Genomic DNA, 19,044 nt, shown 5'->3' on the forward strand with positions numbered 1-19,044 from the left:
ATAAAACATTCTGCCAATTCTAATTTTAAAACTTGAGTTGCAGCTAAATAGGTCTACAGGTCAACAAAAATTGACATAAATTTAATTAGCATATTTTTGAGAGGAGAAAAAATCATACTTTGGTTTACAATTACTTAAGTTTATAACAAAGTAAGAAATATTACAATTTTAAATGTGTAATGAAAAAACAGGACATTTAACAAATACCCATACAATTCACAAATAAAAAATGCTAAGTGTTGGTTATTACTTGAAAAAAAACATGGAAGGCATGTGTTATATGTTAAACTCTGAAAGTTAATTTAAGGCTTGTTATGATATCCTGACTGACTTAAACAGGTTGCTATGTTTTGGGGGCCAACATTGTAGGTAAAAGAAGAGGGCTGCACATTCCCTCACCAGAATGGGAAAAAAAGCAGAGGTGTAAGAAAATGAATCCCCCTTTTAAAAGTAAGCACTTCTGGTTAAGATTTTTCATTAAAAACTGAAACATAACCTACTGTACCTTTACTTATTATATAAATAAATGTTAAAAATAAAGTGGAAAAAGTTCAATAAAAGCTGCTTCAGAAAATTGCACTTCATTTCATTATTTCTCTTTCCAGAAAGAAAATCAATGTATTTTAAAGAATAATTCATGGTATAACAAATAAAATAATAAAATAATAATAATGACCTCCTGAGCATCATTCTAAAGATAATAATTATGCTTGCCTGTCCTTGAAAGTATAATTTCCTGGCAATTATCATACTGGCATTATGCTTAGGGTTTTTACCTCATAGACACAAGGTACAGGGTTTGATTCTGACTTCAGGAAACATTGGTAGGCTTAAAATAGCCCTTCAGGGCAGTAGGCATAGTACTCATTTTTAAACCTATGCACTAGTTACTATCATCTGCATAATAAATAGTAAGAAATTATCAAATTAACAACAAATCTCAGAACTGTATAACATATACCTAGCTGTTTCTGTAAAGAAATCTACACTGAAGCTGAACAGATAACTTGCTTTTTGTCTGTCTGACAAGATTATTGCAAGATAACTTTTCAGAATGATTCTAGAAAGACTCTACACTTATCTATTGCTTGCATTCACCTTTGTAGTGTTTATACCCCATGAAGGTACAGATAAATAAAGATTTAATATTCATATTGATGTGACTTTATTAGGTAATATTATAACGGCAGTTTACATCCACTGCATAGTAATACAATCTTGAATTCACCAAAGTGGAGGTCGCTTGAACATTCCTTTCCAGTGGTGAGAATCAGCCATCTAGAAAACAAAATATTAATTGTCTTATACAACATTTTATGAATATTTCTTTTTCCCCAAGATATATTTTATTATCAATTTTCACACATTGTAGAAAACAATAAACGTAAGACCAATGGTAACACTGAGAATTAATCAGGTTAATGACAATGTAATACATAGAATTATGTTTACCACCCAACGACATAAGAGATACCACCATTATATAAAAAACGTTCTATTAACTACACAGACAATACCAACTATAAAAGTCAAAAAATATTTAAAAATTAAGCTTTATTGTCCAAAATTATTAGCATTGTCAGTCAGGTCCAGGCAGATTGCCGTCACATTGTATTAACAGTTTTTTCTTATTTTAGCTAAAATATTAAAACAGTTATGTTTTTTAGATACAGTACAGAATAGCTTTTCTGATTTATATTTAAATAGATCAACACTGATCATATTATTAAAACCTAATCATTAATTAATCAAGATATAAAGATCCTCACCTCTATTATAGCCAAAAGATTAAAGAAAATACTCTCATATATTATTTGTCCCTATCAATCAAGATTTCAAAATCATGACAAATTAATGACCAGGCCCTCGTGTTACATACACTTCAAACATTCAGCAGTAAATATAATAATCAAATCTGTGTACGGAGTTTGGATGCTTGTAAACTACTTGACCAAGTCGCAATTCAATTTCTTACTGCAAGCTTTAAGAAAATTGTCTTTCCTGCATTTTCCAAAATTTTATATCACCACTATATAAAAAAATTCCACACAACTCTTTATAAATAAAATAACTTCAAAATACATGCAAATATTTCAAGGAGTCCAATGAGACTGCCCCATGTCTCTACATCTATTTAACCTATATACTGAACTTTTATTTTTATACTTAACTCAAAAAACATATGCTAAATTTCCCACCATTTACTATACAAAATAACCTTTAACTCCTTACACAGATAATTTAAATATTTATTTAACAAACCTTAACTATGATTTAACTAAGATAACAAAGGCTATAGAATTATTTCCCTACTTTTTAATTGCAAACTCAATTTAAACAAATGTTTCCATCTTGCAACCAACCATCAAACATAAATGTTTCAATATTAAGAAAAAATAAATTTGCCTGTTCTTTAAAGTATTTAGGAATTCAACTCTCACAAGAAATTTACAATCACATTTGATTAAGGCCTGGCAAAATATGCAATTAAAAATTTCTAGATAGAAATCTATGAACTCTTATCTTCTCTTAAAGGGGTCATAATTAAAATGAAAATCTTTACCAAAATGTTTTTTTCATGTCCTCAGTATTTCAAATAATTACAACTTACTTGTTTAAACAATTTCACAGCAAGATTAAGTAAATTCATATGGTTTCCTAAATCTATTAGGCTAAGCTACTCTAAAGTAACAACACCTAAAACTTGAGTAGGATTGGTGCTCCCAGATTTTCTACTTAATAATGACATTATACATTTAATCAGATTATTTAAATAATTCATTTTAAAGACATTGATAATCTCTGGGCTCTGTGTTGGGTGAAAACATGGAACAATTATCTTTAAACCCAAATTCAATGCAATAAATTATAGTTACCATTTCTACCCTGCAGAATTGTAAAAAAATTAAAAAAATAATAAAACTTTGGTAGGATTAATTTCTTCTTTTCAGAATTTAATTAAAAAGATGCAACTAAGAAATATTCTATTTTACTTTTTCAACCAATTATCCTCAATCCAAACCATAAAATTAACAATAAAATGTTAAACCTAAACCATTACCAATTACTGAAAGATAAAGTATTATGGGAATTATTTGAAAATATATAAAATTCACTTGATTCTTTGACATACGATCTTGAGCTACCTACAGGTTCTAATGCAATCATAAGACAGTTAAATGATTTTTAATACTTATGTTGTTAACCATTCCCTTAGACAAAATGTTATGCTCTAAAAATAGATTATATGTTTCCTCATAAGATAAAGCTGTTTCCAATACAAACTAATCCAGTCATTTAGATTTCAAGATTGCCCTATAAATTCAAACTTTTGGAAGCAGCAAGATAATATTCTACCCTCATTAAACAAAATGTAGAAAGTTTTTTTATTTAAATAATAAATACATCCTTTTTAAAAAGTGTAATTGCATTCATTTAATGATTAACATTAACACTTATTTATCCCTAACCAAATTTGCACCATGTATCCTTTCTTTTTTACCTTCACATTTAGCCTGTTCATAAGCAGTGGCAGATTTGTTGCATATGTTTTTGACTTGTCATTTTTCACAATCATTGTGGGATATTTTAAAATTAAAATTAGATAAAGCTGCATCTAGTCATGTTGAATTAAATGGAGTTGGGTTAAAGGTTCATAGTCAAGTACTAGCCTATCTGCCCTTCTGGGCCATTTTAAGCCTTGTCAATTTTTCTGAGACAGAATCAAATCCTGTATCTCTTGTTTGTGAGGGAAACACCTTAATCATTATGCCAACCTGCAAACCCTTTAAGCCAACCCAACCCCCTTAATGGTTAGTAACTAACAATTTTGCAAATCTCTTCAGAAGAAATTAAAATCTTAGATTTGAAAATACTCATTTCATTGTTTACCTTAATCAAACAGTATCGTGCTGCTAATTGGATTCTTAAGGAATATATTCCCTGAAAAAAACATAGACCTGCAAACTTACGAATAAAAATATCAATCGGAAAATAATTTTAATTGAATATTGCCCTTCAGATTTGAAGATCATTACATAAATTAGCATTTTATTTTATTTCTGTTTAGTCTGAGTACAATTTTAAGATTATTAATTAGGTCAGTCAAAAACTAGGATCTTTAGATTATGTTATTTTATGTAAGCTTTTTTGAGATTATTAGTGATAATGTTGGGATCACCAGACAGAGAGTTCTTGGAAGTTTTTCAAGAGGTTTATAAAAAAACATTACTCATGTAGAAGTTTGATCTCTACCAGGAGGTTCTGTCTTAGACTAATGCTACACTATTATTCTGTATGACAGTCATGCTTATTTCATTTATATTTATGCAACAGTGAGATTAAAAATCTTTCCTTATTTATTTTAGATGGTAATATTCGCAATGGACTAAATAATGAACTATTTTCTGGAATAAGCAAATAAAGTGATGCATATTTAAAATCACAAGGTAAAAATGTATAAAACTTCTTAATATCAAAGATTTTGTTATGTGACCGAGAACACAATAAAAACAATAGATAACTGGTCACAGTAGCACTTTACTGTTCAACATATTAACGCAGAAGTTTAAACTGTAACAATACTAACAATTCAGCATGTTCACTGACATGATTTAAACTTTGAATTATGAGTTTAGAAAAATCTGCCACTGTTAGTATTTGTGAAATTGTTGATATAAATGTTCCAAATTTATGCATTTTGTGGCCATGGCTGTCATATTTGTTAATATGTTCAAGAAAAGGATTCAAGAATCTCCTCAAGAATTATGCTGGACAGGTAAATTTCTTAAATCCATTTCAAGAGTATATTAACACATATATAAAACTGAAGATCAGATCAAAATTCTTTGTAGCACATGGAGCTTCAACTGCCCAATGCACACAAATTGCAAAAAAAAATTAGAAGCACAAAGCATTTTACAGCTTTGAAATCTGTAACACAGCAAAGCCAGAAAGACAGCAGGCAGAAGCAAAGCATCTTTCTGATCAACAAGCAGCTTTAATCATCTGCCACAGTTCATTTTGTTTAGGGAGTGAGATATATTGCAGTTTTTGAAGTTGTCAAAATGCTTCTGATGTTACTCTGTGGCAACTGCAGATTGAACCTGATATAATAGCTTTCAAAGGTACATAACAGCTTGTTGCGCACCTTTCTGATATAATACATGCTCAGTACATTAGTATTTTTGCCCATTTCAGAATATGATTAGTTAACTCCATGTACTACAATACTAATCACTGTTACCGTTTACTGCAACAACAGAAAAAAAGGCAGTGGGTGAGATTTGAAAGAAAGCTATCATAAAAACAGAAATGCCAGTCCCCCCTAGACACATTTGGCATAATATAACCTCTAGTAGAATATGTGATGTCCTGTTATATCCTACCGGACTGCCACCAATTAAATGTGACGTCCCTTACTATCCTGGGTCAGTAACTAAGGAGCTTCAATCCTCACTACTGCCTGCATTTTGAGACTGTCACTTAAACAGGAGTAATATTTCACAATTTTACCCATACAGCACAACAGGGACACACTCTATAATCTAGGTCTTGCCTGTATACTTCTGGCCACCCCTAATGTAACTCCTTATTACACTCTTCAGAGAAATGTGTCCCAGTTAAAGATCTCGGATAACACTCACACTCAAAGTAAATTTAAATCTCACAAATCCAAACACTTCTGGGAATGCTTGACACAGATTTCCAGCCATGTCCCTTCCACAAAATCATATGGTAATGCTGCCACCAATCAGAGTGCCTTCATGCTCTTCTAAAGGGGTGTCAATTATGAAAATTAAATATCAAAATAAATTATAGCTATGACCAGAGCAGCCAGACCTTCAAGGGACCCCTGGGGAGTATCAAACAAGTATAAACACTCTCTAATCTCTAAAAAAAACACAGATTTCCAGACACAATGTAAAATAATAAAACAAATTAATAATAAGTAAAATGATTACAAGAATGTAAATCAATAACTTTCAATAAACACCAAAATTCAATCATCAGAAATATAAAATTAAACTGTAGGATAGAAGGCCATCATTCTAGAAAAACTCTGTCTTAATAACCCAGCTTTTCTAATCTAACTAAAGAATACTGTCCCTGATCTAATCTAACATAACAGCAAGGCAAAGATAGGCTTACAGTTTTTGGTGAGTTCTGTTTTGGGGGCTATCACTGCACAGCACTGTAACTGACTTCAACTCTTCACTGCTCATTACATGACTAACTGCTCAGCTTAACAGCCTTAAATGTCTTATTTTAAAAATAACAGTCAGCTGTTTGAAAAATATATTTTTCCTGTCAATCAGCTGTTCAAAAAATCACCTAGCAACCAGGAAAATTCTAATGGTATCGCCTACTGTTCAGCTGATTCTCCACAGTATTTTAGAATCTCCCTCACAAACGTGCAATTAGGAATGTATCAAAACACTGACAGATTTTTTAAACATTCTGTTTAAAGAGAGATACTCAACATTTTAAAACTTATTTACATGTTCACAATTAGACATGCTTGCATACAATACAAGTTAATCTCAGAATATACACAAATCTACTACCAGACATGCTAACACAGATGACAGTGTTTTCATTTTCTTCACAGGATCACCTCAGCAGTGGCTGACACCCCCAAAGAGATATTATATTAAGGAGTGCAAAACTAAGCACTTCAAGATCATTGCTGTCCAATGCCACCAATGTCCACACTGCCAGAGTTAAGAAATTGTTCTATAAAATATAACTTTTGCTCACACTTATTCAGTTAGAACAGTTCACATGCAGAAGCATTACAGTCAAGACAGAATGATTAGTCATGGATGGCAGCACACTGTTTAATCATGATATGATAATGTATACTAGTGGCAAGGGAAAAGGTCAGCAATTGCTCAACATTAGAAATAAGCATACCTCCAGCTTGGTTAAACAGGATGATACCATGGAGCTCATCCATGTGCAAGTCACCATAGATAAGGTCCTTCAACATATCATGGCTAGCTACAGGTCACCATCTATCCCCAAGTCTCACAACTCTTACCTGAGCCTATTAGAGGAGCTCACCATCCAGCTAAACACCCTATTCATGGGTGACTTTAACTACCCCCCTCTAGAGACTGTGAAATGTACACTGCCTCAAGCTTACAGGCACAATGCTTCCTGGACTTTATTAACATAAACACTATGGAACAGATAGATCACACTCCAGAGGATAAGACATACTGGATGTGGTACTCGCCAACATGGGAGAGCATTGTAACAACTCCTGCCCCCCCCCCCCCATCATTTTACATCCTCACTAGTGAGGTCAAATCACAAACCTGTCTCATTTGAAATAAAAAATCAACCCAAAATGTCCAGCTAAATCCGTAACATTTAGGAATTATTCAAAGGTAAACTATATCCTATTAAGTGACACTTTGTGAAAATTTAAGGCTTTCCTCATTCTCAAGACCAGTTACCTAAGCAGAATTATTCACAGAATCCTTATTGAAATATTTGAATGGTTGCATTGAGACTGCAATACCTATCAGAAATAAACCCACGAGATTGCCATACCTACCAGAAATAAACCCAAAACAAACATAAAAACAATCAGTAGTGGAATCCTCATCTGAACAGGATATTTAATAAAAAAAGAAAACTCACAGCCACAATCAGAAAAATCTACTCCCTTAAAGACAAGTGCTTTCTTATACAACTAAACAAGAAACTAAGAGATCTAATGAAGTCCAAAGGCCAACTACAAGGTCATGATAGCCTAGCAAGTTTAGGGCAATTAGAAGTCCTTCTTCAGCCATGTCCTAAACCTAAGAGGTAACACACAGCATTATGCTGAACTGGTAGGGAGTGATGCCACCTTCTCCAGTCTATATTGGCTGATAAATACAATTCAAATATATGCTCCCTCTCTCCAGCTCCACTAGGTGAAGTATCCTTCAACATGCAAACATCGAAGGTTGAATTCAGTGAACATCTACTCAGTGAGATGACAACAGCTAATGTTCATTTATGCAAACATCTGTTTCAGCGAAAATCAAAATAGTGAATACCGTAGTATGTATGCTTTAATTACAGTTGACCAGCTGATGTTATTCGCTGTATTGATTTTTTGCTGAAAGAGACATTCACATCAATAAACATTCACTGTTGTCATCTCACTGAACAGAGGTTCACTGAATTCAACCTTTGATATTTTAACATAGATCTCTTCCCCCAGCTATCAGCAGGGACCAGGTGCTGGTAACACTCACTAAAACCAAAAACACTACCTGTATGGGTCCCAACAACATCTCCAGTTGCCTCCTAAACTATCTAAAAACATGACTTCTCAGGACAACTTGAGACATGCTTCAACTACAGCCTTGAAACATGCTATGTTCCAAGTGAATGAAGCACAGTGACAGTCTTTTCACTTCACAAGGGTGGACCGTCAACTGACCCAAGGAACTACAGTTCTATCACTAAAACTAATGTGCAAAGCCATGGAACAAATTATCATGAGAATGATAAATAAGGACATTAGCAACCTACAGACACAGGACCCATACCAATTTGAATTGTTAAAGGAAGGTCATGCCTACTTAATCTGGTAGACTTCTTGAAAAGGGTCATCAAAGCAATGGATGAGGGTAAAACACTGCATACTGTGTATTCTGACCTGGTTGAGGCATTCAATACAATACCTCCTCCAGGTATTGTTGACAAGGTCTCTGAGTTAAGAGTAAATCTTTACATAACTCACTGGATTGCTGGCTGGTTCACAGACAGGACCAGGATCGGTGAGACCACCTGCACCAAGAAACTGGTCACCAGCAGAGTACACAATGGTTCTGTGCTGGGTCTGCTCCTGTTTGTCATCTACTTCTCAGAAGTCAAGGCTAATGTTCAAATAGGTTTAATACAAACAAATTACTGGTGCCAAAGCTGTGACCTGAAACTAAAAGCAAAAAATGTGTTATAACTCCCTTTGGTAAACTGCCAACTGAAGTTAATTACTCCATAGATAAAATGCCCTTAAGACTCTGTCTATTAGTAAGGGATTGGGAATATATGTTGACAGTAATCTGGCCTTTGACCAACATGCAGCTACGATTGTAAGAAAATAATTCTATGTCACCCAACTTACAGGTAAGGATAAGATATCCAAGTCCAGTTAAGTTATAGTACCACTCTACTTGGCCCTTATAAGACCTATCATTGAATACAATGCCTCCTTTCACATGTATCTAACTAGACACTTGCAATAGTTGTAAAGCCCACAAAGGTTTTTCCACCATTTTTCCTCACTGATTGGATATGGATCTGACTCTTGGAACCAACTTGGCCACACTTCCAAGACTTGGATCCAAATCCCGAGCTCCTCCCTCTGCCCATAATTCTCTACACCACCCCCAACTCCTCAGATTGAGTTTGCTGCCTTACTTCCCATTGTGATATAGAGACAGGACAGGCACAAAAAAAAGATTTGAGGCTCAAACCTGGAATCCGAGGGTTCCAATATCATCCAAAGATCCTTCCAGGAGTGACAAGACTGGGGGATGATTGGGTGGGAAGTTAAGTAAGAATGAAATTGGACAATACAGATGCCAAGTAATGTTAAGTACATACTTTTAAATTTGATGTTGTCCTTTTCATTCTTCCTCACTGATGGGTCAGAGTCCCCAGCTATGTAACTCTTGGGAGGCCCTCAAGGGAGGACATGTAGGAGCATTGTTGAACCAAAGGAAGTGCTGCTTCTGGAGACAATGTCCAATTTGTAATGTTTAACAAAGGGGTGAGTCTTTTACCAAGTGGCTGCAGCACAGATATCATCAATTAAAATTCTAGAAGAAAAAGCAGATGAAGTAGCCACATATCTGGTGGAGTAGAGACTAGGTGGAAGAGGCAATTCCAATCATTTTTGAGAATAAATCAGCAAAATACAGTCAGTAATCTATTTGGCAGAGTAATTTTGAAAATTGTTTGACCTAAGTGGCTAGAGGAAAAAGAAACAAACAGCTGATCAGACATCCTGTACTACTTTGTTCTGTGAACATAAAAGCATAGTTGTCTATGAACATCAAGCAGGTGCAGTATATATTCACCCTTATTAGTAAAGTTTGGAAAGAAAACTGGCAATTGTATTGATTGATTAATGTTAGTCTCAGCGACGACTTTAGGCATAAAGGAAGGGTTGGTTCATACAGCCACCCTGTCTTTATGAAACATAATGTAAGGAGGCCTAGTTGATAAGGCCCGGAGCTCAGAAATTCTTTTTACTGAAGTGATAGTACCAACAAGATGGTTTTCCAAGAAAGAAACTTCATATCGCAATTGTCTGCCAGTTCAAAGTGTTTCTGAGTCGTCCCCTGGAGGACTACTGTGAGGTCCCAAGCTGTAGTTGAATCTTTTATTGCTGGTCTAAGAAGAAAAATCCCTTTCATGCATGCCTTACACAATTTAGAAGTTGACAAAGAAAGGGATTTGCTTCCACCATGGAAGTTTGTGTCAAGTTTGTCCAGGCGGCCAGGTGCAAGGAAAATCAACCTCACCCCCCACTCCCTCAAAAGATGAGCAGTTGTGCAATGCTTTATGAGTGCTGATGGGACCTGTCTGAGAAGGATTCCCTGAAGCCCTGAGTTTGTGGACCCCCCTCTGCCTCTGGGGTAATGTCTCCCATTGAAATTTCCATTTCTGCCTCTGGAAGAAGTATCCTCGTTTGAGTCCTAGAAAGGACCCTGATATTTTTTTAAACCACATCTTCTTGCCATCTCACTGGTTCCTAGAAAAAAAATATTGCAGGGTAGAAAACTTGACTCCCATAGTAGACAGAGTCTTTCCCTCCTGCTCGTTCTGGGTGAGCATTTCTTTCACAGATGTCCTGAATATAGAGAAGCCATCAAAGGGGCATTAATAAAGAATGCCTTCAAAGGCTCTGCAAAGTCGCACAGCTTCATCCTGGCATGTCTCCTAATGGCTATGTTTGAACCAGATGCTCATGAAGTACCCTCAGCTGCATGGAAGATGTAGACATCATCAGGTGGTGATTGGGGGGTGGATCCTTCGCCCTCATAAAAATCGGTGTCTTCTGTGGCAGACTACATTGGGTAGTGCATGTGCTTCCTTTTGCATATCTTCTTATGAGGATGCTCTTCCATAGGGTGCCTGGGAGAGGTGCTTGAAGAATGTGGGAATCCCTATGCGGATCTGTGTGGTGGTTTCCTAAAGCTAGCTGACCCTGATGGACAGAGATGATGGGCTCAGGGCTCAGAGCTCGGATCTGATGTGGATAGGATCTGAGACTAGAGAGGATGGTTCAATATGCATAGTGAAAACCCTTCCAACTTCCTGAAAGGCTGACAGACCCCAGGACACCTCTCTGTCCTCCTCAGGGCTCAAGCAAACAAAGAGGGAAGGCCAGAGCCGACCCAGATCTGATCCCTCCTGAGAGAATCTGACTCAAGCTGTCCAGGGCTGAGGCACTGAGGAGAAGGGAAGGATTCGACAATATTGAAGTCAAACCAATCCCTCGGACCTGGCGTCAGCCCCTTGGATCCAAGACACACTCTAATTCGACAGCGTCAGAGCAGGGTTGTTCAGGGATGCCACCGGAGTCAAGGAAGGAAGCTTCCTCGGATCTGATGCAACACCTCTCAGCAATCAAGGATCCTTGGACTCTAAAAACAGAAGTCAGATCAGAGAAGGAGATAATATTTGTTGGACAGATGGATTTACGGATCATGGAGGGGATGGAGCCAGCAGGACCCCCATCTAGATCTGAGCCCTAAGGAATCTCCACATCATTCTGTCCATGTCCACTGCTTCCAAGCTCCTAGATGATCTGGATGAAGCTACTGATGGTGGCTTGGATGATTTCTTTGGGGTATGGAACAACTGGGCCAGTACAGCTGGAGAAACACGTTCCAAGATAAGCACTGGGGATTAACTTCTAACTGTTGGATCCAGTGGCTTGGGATCTGAATATGAAGGGGATGTTAGAGGTGAGCAGGAGCTAGTGATGGCTCCTGTCAGGTTCAAAGAGACCTGTGAACCTGAGGAAGACTTAGCAGTCTTCAGATCCAAGGCAGATCAGATCCCAGGCCTTAACAAGTTTTTCTGGTGGCTCCAAGAAATACATCTCTGCTTTTTTAAGGGATTACTTCTTAGGATCTGAGGAGCCATGATAAGGTTTGGAGGGGGTTTGAGCCCTAGCAAAAGGATAAGATGCTGGTAATAATCCTTTTAAGATTAATTGATTCCTACAGTCAGAAAGGAGCCTAGGATTAAACAAGGAGCATATGTCACAATCCAATTTAAGATGCTCTGGCCCTAGACAATAGACACACATCTTGTGGGCATCAGAATTTGGGATCTTGTGCCCATAAGAATTGCATTTCTTAAAGCTAGGTGTATCAGACATACTGTAAGTCAGGCCACACAAGAAAACATAACCTTACAGTAGTAGTACTCAAAGTAGAACTAGTTAGAAAAGAGAAACTGCCAACCAGGCATGAGGAAAGGAGAGGGAGAGAGAGAAAGAGAGAAAAATCACAAAGAAAACCCTGACACCAGTGAAAGTAAGGAGGGAAGAGAAATGAACCAACACTATAAGAGTTATATAACCCCAACAAAATTAACTTTCCACAAGAAAAATAGTAAAATTGCTTTCTCTCATGCTTGAGATTCTGCAGGTTGAACTTGACGTGATGGCGTCAAATGAGATCTGGGGAGTTAAGGATGGGGTAGAGTATTATGGAGAGAGAGAAGAGCTTGAGATTTGGATCCAAATGTAGGAAGTGAGGCCGACTCAGATGCAAGGGTCAGATCCGTAACCCATCAGTGAGGAAGAATGAAAAGGACAACATCTTTCATAGGTTCATAAGGTTACTAGGCTAACAGCCCTAGACCCCTTACAAGCCTAGCCATATTTATCCTGAGTTGCCACAATTGTCTGTGGTTAAGTGAGCTGATTTTTGCTAATGGATTCCTTTTAGTGTAATATCTTTCAGTAGTTGCAGTTGTAAGCAAATATCAGTAGACGTCTGAAATGCTTTTACATCTTCTGTTGTTGGTAACTGCACTTATCACCAAAATAATCTCAAGTTCTTTTAACAAATTTTCACGCATCTCTCATAAATATGATCTACTCAGACTATCTGAATTCCTTGCCTAGTTTCTATTTTATTGTAAACATACTACAGCAGATTAAATACCAGCCTCTACCAGTTTGAATATGCTTTGTACAGGGATATTCTGATGTGATTCACAAGGCCTTGTGGTCTGTTTCTATCTTATTTTGTTTGCAATTATGCTGCCTTACTGTCATACCGCTCAACCTCTCAGCACAAGAAATCTGGACAAAGCCAGAAATAATGGGGGAACAAAGGTCCAAAAATAAGGACATATTTTAAATACTGCACCTATAAACTTAGAAAGTTGCTAGAATGACAGATTTTGCATCATTATATTTTTTTCTGTAGGATATGAAGTCTGAAATTCAAATGTTTGTCACTATTTACTCTTATTTAGTGACTTTAATTCAACCCTCAATGATTTGTCAGAAAACCACAAAGTTTATGAAGAACAATCCAAAAATAAGAGGCAAAAATATGGACATTCTGAGAAAATCTGGAAAGTTGACCGGTTGACTTGTCATTTTCTTCTTGTATTTGACCACAAATTGACATAGCACAAATTTTGTTTACACCTTCCAAACTTTCAATTACCTGTGTAAAGCTTTACGGAACATGTGTGGTGCTGGTGAAATAACAATAGAAGTCTAAGGAATCTGTAGCATTCTAACAGCACATCAGAATGCATAATTTTGTGCTTATTTCATCTAGTCTTATCTGTAAAAACACTGGTTTGAAACTCATAAAATGAAGTGTATTTAAGTGCTGAAGTCTAAGCTCTTTACAAATAAAAACATAAAAAGCACAGCCAACATACAAAAGGAATATTAACCTGCTCTATGATGCAAAGAGATAAGGCCCTAGTATTCCACCCCTGCACTAGAGGAGACAGATATGTGGGGGTGCATGCAAATTCAAAAACACTGATACCTGACCTTGTCCATCAGTGTCAACTTGCAATCCTCAATTAGCCTTAAACTATGAAGTTGGGATATGAATTTTAGTCAGTGAAATTAGGAAGCAAACTTCATGCATACCCATCTTGTAAGGTAGCATGAATGACCAAGGCAACTGTCTGGGAGGTATTGATCATGGATACATTCCAAATCAGCAAATAACCTATTTAGGGTAGGCAAAGACTCTTGAGGAAAAAAAGAGACACAGCTGCATATTATTAACATAACAATGGCATCTCAAGCCTTTCCCCTCAAATAATTTCACCAAATGAGAGTATATACATGGCATACAAGAGACACAAAATCTAGCCTTGATGTACACTAAAAAAACAAGTAAGTTACTGATGAATTAACCTTTGAAACTACTGTTTACATCCACCAAGACAGGAAGAATTGAAACTAATCCAACACTATATCTTTGTTGGTCCAAAAGTATTTCTTGGTCAAGCATATCAAATGCAAGTGAAACATCTAGTGGGACCTGAACGAGTTAATAACACTGATTCAGTCACCACTAGGATACAATTAAAAGCCTATAATGACTGCTTCTATGCTATGTCTAAGCTGAAAAACAAATTCTAAGTGATTCTTGGTACTGTTTACCAACTAAGAGTCCAACTGTGTATGTATATATGTATGTGTGTATATATATATATATATATATATATATATATATATATATATATATATATATATATATATATATGTATGTGTGTGTGTGTGTGTGTGTGTGTGTGTGTGTGTATATATATATATATATATATATATATATATATATATATATATATACATATATATATATATACATATATGGGTCTACTTCAAAACCTCAAAAGCCCACAATACTGAAGACCAAATCATCGAGACAAAAGCATCAAAACCTCACTTCAGCGAACAACTGGATCATCTAATCCATACCCAGGTTAAGTAACCACTCATCCAACAACTAACAAAAATGAAGCTGCACAATCCCCAAACCACCCAGGTGGAGAGGCTACGCCACCCATACCCCCAATATGGGGGGAATTGTACCTCCACAACCCCACACTCCCCTAATGAAATATACCGACTTAGAGATTGCACTAGAGTTGGGAAAAGGTCAAAGTCCACCTTGTTGGTTAACAGGTTACTTACCATAGGAATGGATTCCACAATCCTGTTGTTCACTAAAGTGAAGCTTCTATGCTTTTGTCTTGACGATTATTGTGGGCTTTCAATGTTTTCAGGTAGACCCACATATATATATATAATATATATATATATATATATATATATATATATATATATATATATATATATATATATATATATAAAATTTCATACACACACATATATATATATAGATACATATATATCACCTTTTTCAAGAAACCTACTAACAAATAAAAGACTTGAGACAGTACTAAACTAGGTTTCTTAAGAATGAGAGTAATAAAGGCCTCCGAGAAAATGTAAGTAAGACTGTAATAACAATGAACTAGACAGAGCACCTCCACACATAACAGCACTAGTTTGGTAAGTTTTAGCTCTAGGCCAAATGTAATTTTACTGGAAATTAAAACAAAAGTAACAAAGTCAGTGCAATCATAAATAAAACACACACAAATTCCAAGAGTGCGAATACTCATCAGCATTACAAACAGGCCCAGTGTCTGCTAATACCTTTCTGTTGTTAAGCCATGTAGGAATCCCCAGCCACAATCCAGAAAACAGTATCAGGTTTATTTATCAATGTAAACATGTCATGAGACAACTAAAGAACTTCTTCTGGGATGCCACTATTTTGTATAAAGAAAAATGATTATCCAGGAGAAGTTTGTCCTAAAGATCAGTCAGATGCCAAAAGTGCATTAACTTCTAAACAGCCCTTCTAATGTTGCTCATGCTAATGTAAATGTTCATGTGGGATAAAGAGGACTAGGAGTGCATGTCTTGGCACCAAAACCCCATGGAAGTAGTTATGACCATATTATATTTCCCAGAAATATATTACGATCACAGGCACAGTGCTCTTTAAGCTACTTATGCAAAACAGGAGATAAAATGTTTGGTGTGATATAATACAAATTATAGCAATGCATCAGTCCCTGTCCATTGGAGTCGACCTGAGCCTTAATGATCAAGAAATAAATCAATAATCATAACTAGTGATTGATTCTACCACCATGTCTGTGGGCAAAACTTCAGTCTGGAACACCAAATAAATGGTATGTCCAAATGAACTGGTAACAGAAGTAACTGCCTGAGCAAACCCATATCTGTTCCTAATACATAGATTATTAGGATCATTGGTAAGTACTAGGCAATCAGACTGCAGAACACTACAGGCCAAGCCAAAAAAACACTATTCAAAAGTTACTTCTAGCTTCAAGAAGGACAAGACAAGATAGACCAGGGGAGAATTTGAAACTGCTCATCCAGTTATCTAGTTTCCCTGAAAGTGGAAAGGTTGTTACTATGCTTGACATACACTGGAAGTTTGTTCCAGAGCTGAGGAATACATTGAGATTTGAATCTATCACACCAATGTGTCTGATAGGAATTATTTTACAAATGCTGCAAACTCACCATCAATTCTGATGTTAAAGTCACACAAAATAAGCATATCTGATTGATAACAAGGAATGGATGAAGAAGTTCAAGAACCCTTGAAAGAATGTCTACACACTACTAACTACTGTCTGGCCTGAAACAAACAAAAGTTGCTGCACACCCTACAGCACTATGGTCACTAGATATGGAAAAAAAGATGTCATCATGCCAACACCCCATTAATAAATCCCAGACCAGAAGAGTTTATGAAATCAGTTACAGTTCCAGATTAGCTCCTAGCCAATGTGGCATTACAGCACAGTACTTTGGATGTAACTTTAAAAAAGCATGTCCACTTTCCCGTCCCAGAAGTTCTGAGACATCTGTGTCTGCATACTCTTTCATCCCATGGCAGTGACCACAAATCACAGAGGTCTGGCAATTAATCAAACCTGGAACAATAATGATGGACTGAACGTGAATAACTGCTCGTACGATAAGGATGTGAACACGATTTATTCAGTAACAAACACAATAACAACTCCTGGTTTAGCGCTTTCGACTGTGCAACAGTCTTCCTCAGAACAATAAAATGTAATAACCATTTCATTTATATACACTTCCCTTAATTACATGATGATATAATTGATTTAAAAGTCCGCCAAAAAAATTAAAGAGACATTTCATTATTTCCACATATGATATAAACTTTCCTTATATATATATGATACATAATTCTATGATATAATATAAACTACCAACTAAATAATCTACACTAAAAAATATTAATTTAAAATCTCTAAAATTATACATATTAATATATTATAAATATAATAATGTAGATGAATATATATATGTGTTAAAATACTAACAAAACTACTCAAGAATGTATATGTACAATTAATATATATAAATAGATATAATGACTAATCCCAAATGCATACTACTACAGTACTGTCTATGTGGGTACCAATATACTTAATTGTATTGATGGCAATATTGTACTATGCTAAAGCTAAAAATGGTTTGATACTAATGAAGTCATTTAAGCCAGGTGGTCACGTAGAGTCAGTTAAAATTTGCCATTTGCTCTCATATTATGCCAGTCTCATTTTCCAGTTCCCTCCAAAAGGTACATCAGTCACCTGGTCAATAATTGAGAATACAAAGCTGTGGTCTTCACCCTTATCTAGGATGTGTCTATATAACGCATTTTTTGTATCACATTTGCCTATTTTATATAGGTGTTCGTAAATGCGCTTTTTCAGCTGTCTTTCTGTCTTACCTATATAATGTGCATTACATTTTATACATATAGCAATATAGACTACCTGCTTGGTATTGCAATTTCCTGTCCTACATTTGATGATAGTATGGCAAATATCATCCAACTTAATTACCTTGTCCGAGTTGATATGCTTACATTGATGGCACCTTCCACATTTGGATGGGCCTTTGAATATATCATTTACTTGTTTATTGTAACTAGCTCTTTCCAATAAATTTTTTATGTTGGGAGCTGTCTTATATACACATCTCGGTTTTGTTCCTAATATTTGTTCCAAGTCCATTATGGTTAATGTCTTCCAATATCTTTCTAAAATTTCCTTTATAATATATGTACTAGGAGTATATGTGAGTATACAAACCCTTCCATTTACATCTTTATCCAAGCATATCTGTTTCTCCAATTTATAACAACCTAATAAAGGTTTGTATTTGATACCCCATTCCTTATGTACATAACTAATGACATCCATAACCATCTTTTCTGGGTAAGCTCTGCTAATGAACAAATCCCTGATGACGTTAAGTTCATTATTCAAAATCTGTTTATTAGATGACATTCTCGCTGCACGTATGCATTGTCCTTTGATCACATTTTTGAATACGTATGGAGGATGATTACTACTATAATAAAAATAATCATTCGAAAATGTAGGTTTCCTATAAATTCTTGATGTAAAGCCTTGTGTATCATGGCTCAATAGTACATCCAAGTATGAAATTTCTTTAAAACTATAATCATACGGGAATTTTAGAAAATCTACAGTGTTATTTAGAAACCCCATGAATTTATGTAATCTTTCCACTGATGCATTCCACAAAATAAAAATGTCATCCAAATATCTAACATATAATGCAATATCTTGAAAAAAGTCACTCTTAAACACATGTTCGGATTCCCAATCCGCCATCACCAAATTAGCAAAAATGGGGGCGCAGGATGCTCCCATGCCCACTCCCTTGGTCTGTCTAAAAAACTCTCCTTGAAATGAAATGTAATTATAATCTAGCACTAGTGACATCATATCGCAAATTAGACAAACTTTATCCCATGAGAAATCCGTATACTTTTTTCAAACTTCTTTCAAAGCATTCTAAACCCTCCTCCTTCGGAATGCTAGAAAATAGATCAATGACATCAACAGTGAGGTATA

General features: G+C 35.6%; 1 protein-coding gene across 1 annotated transcript in view; it reads right to left on the minus strand.

The window, feature by feature from the left end:
* Nucleotides 1-1,148: 1,148 nt before the first annotated feature.
* LOC122800030 overlaps nucleotides 1,149-19,044 on the minus strand; it is a 938,706-nt gene continuing 920,810 nt past the window's right edge. The window contains exon 9 of the mRNA XM_044069506.1: nucleotides 1,149-1,278. Coding sequence (XP_043925441.1) covers nucleotides 1,225-1,278 — 54 coding nt within the window. The 3' untranslated portion in view covers nucleotides 1,149-1,224. The remainder of the gene's footprint in view (nucleotides 1,279-19,044) is intronic.

Source organism: Protopterus annectens, chromosome 1.part0 (assembly GCF_019279795.1).
Source record: "Protopterus annectens isolate FY-2018-M chromosome 1.part0, PAN1.0, whole genome shotgun sequence".
Classification (NCBI taxonomy): Eukaryota; Metazoa; Chordata; order Ceratodontiformes; family Protopteridae; genus Protopterus; species Protopterus annectens.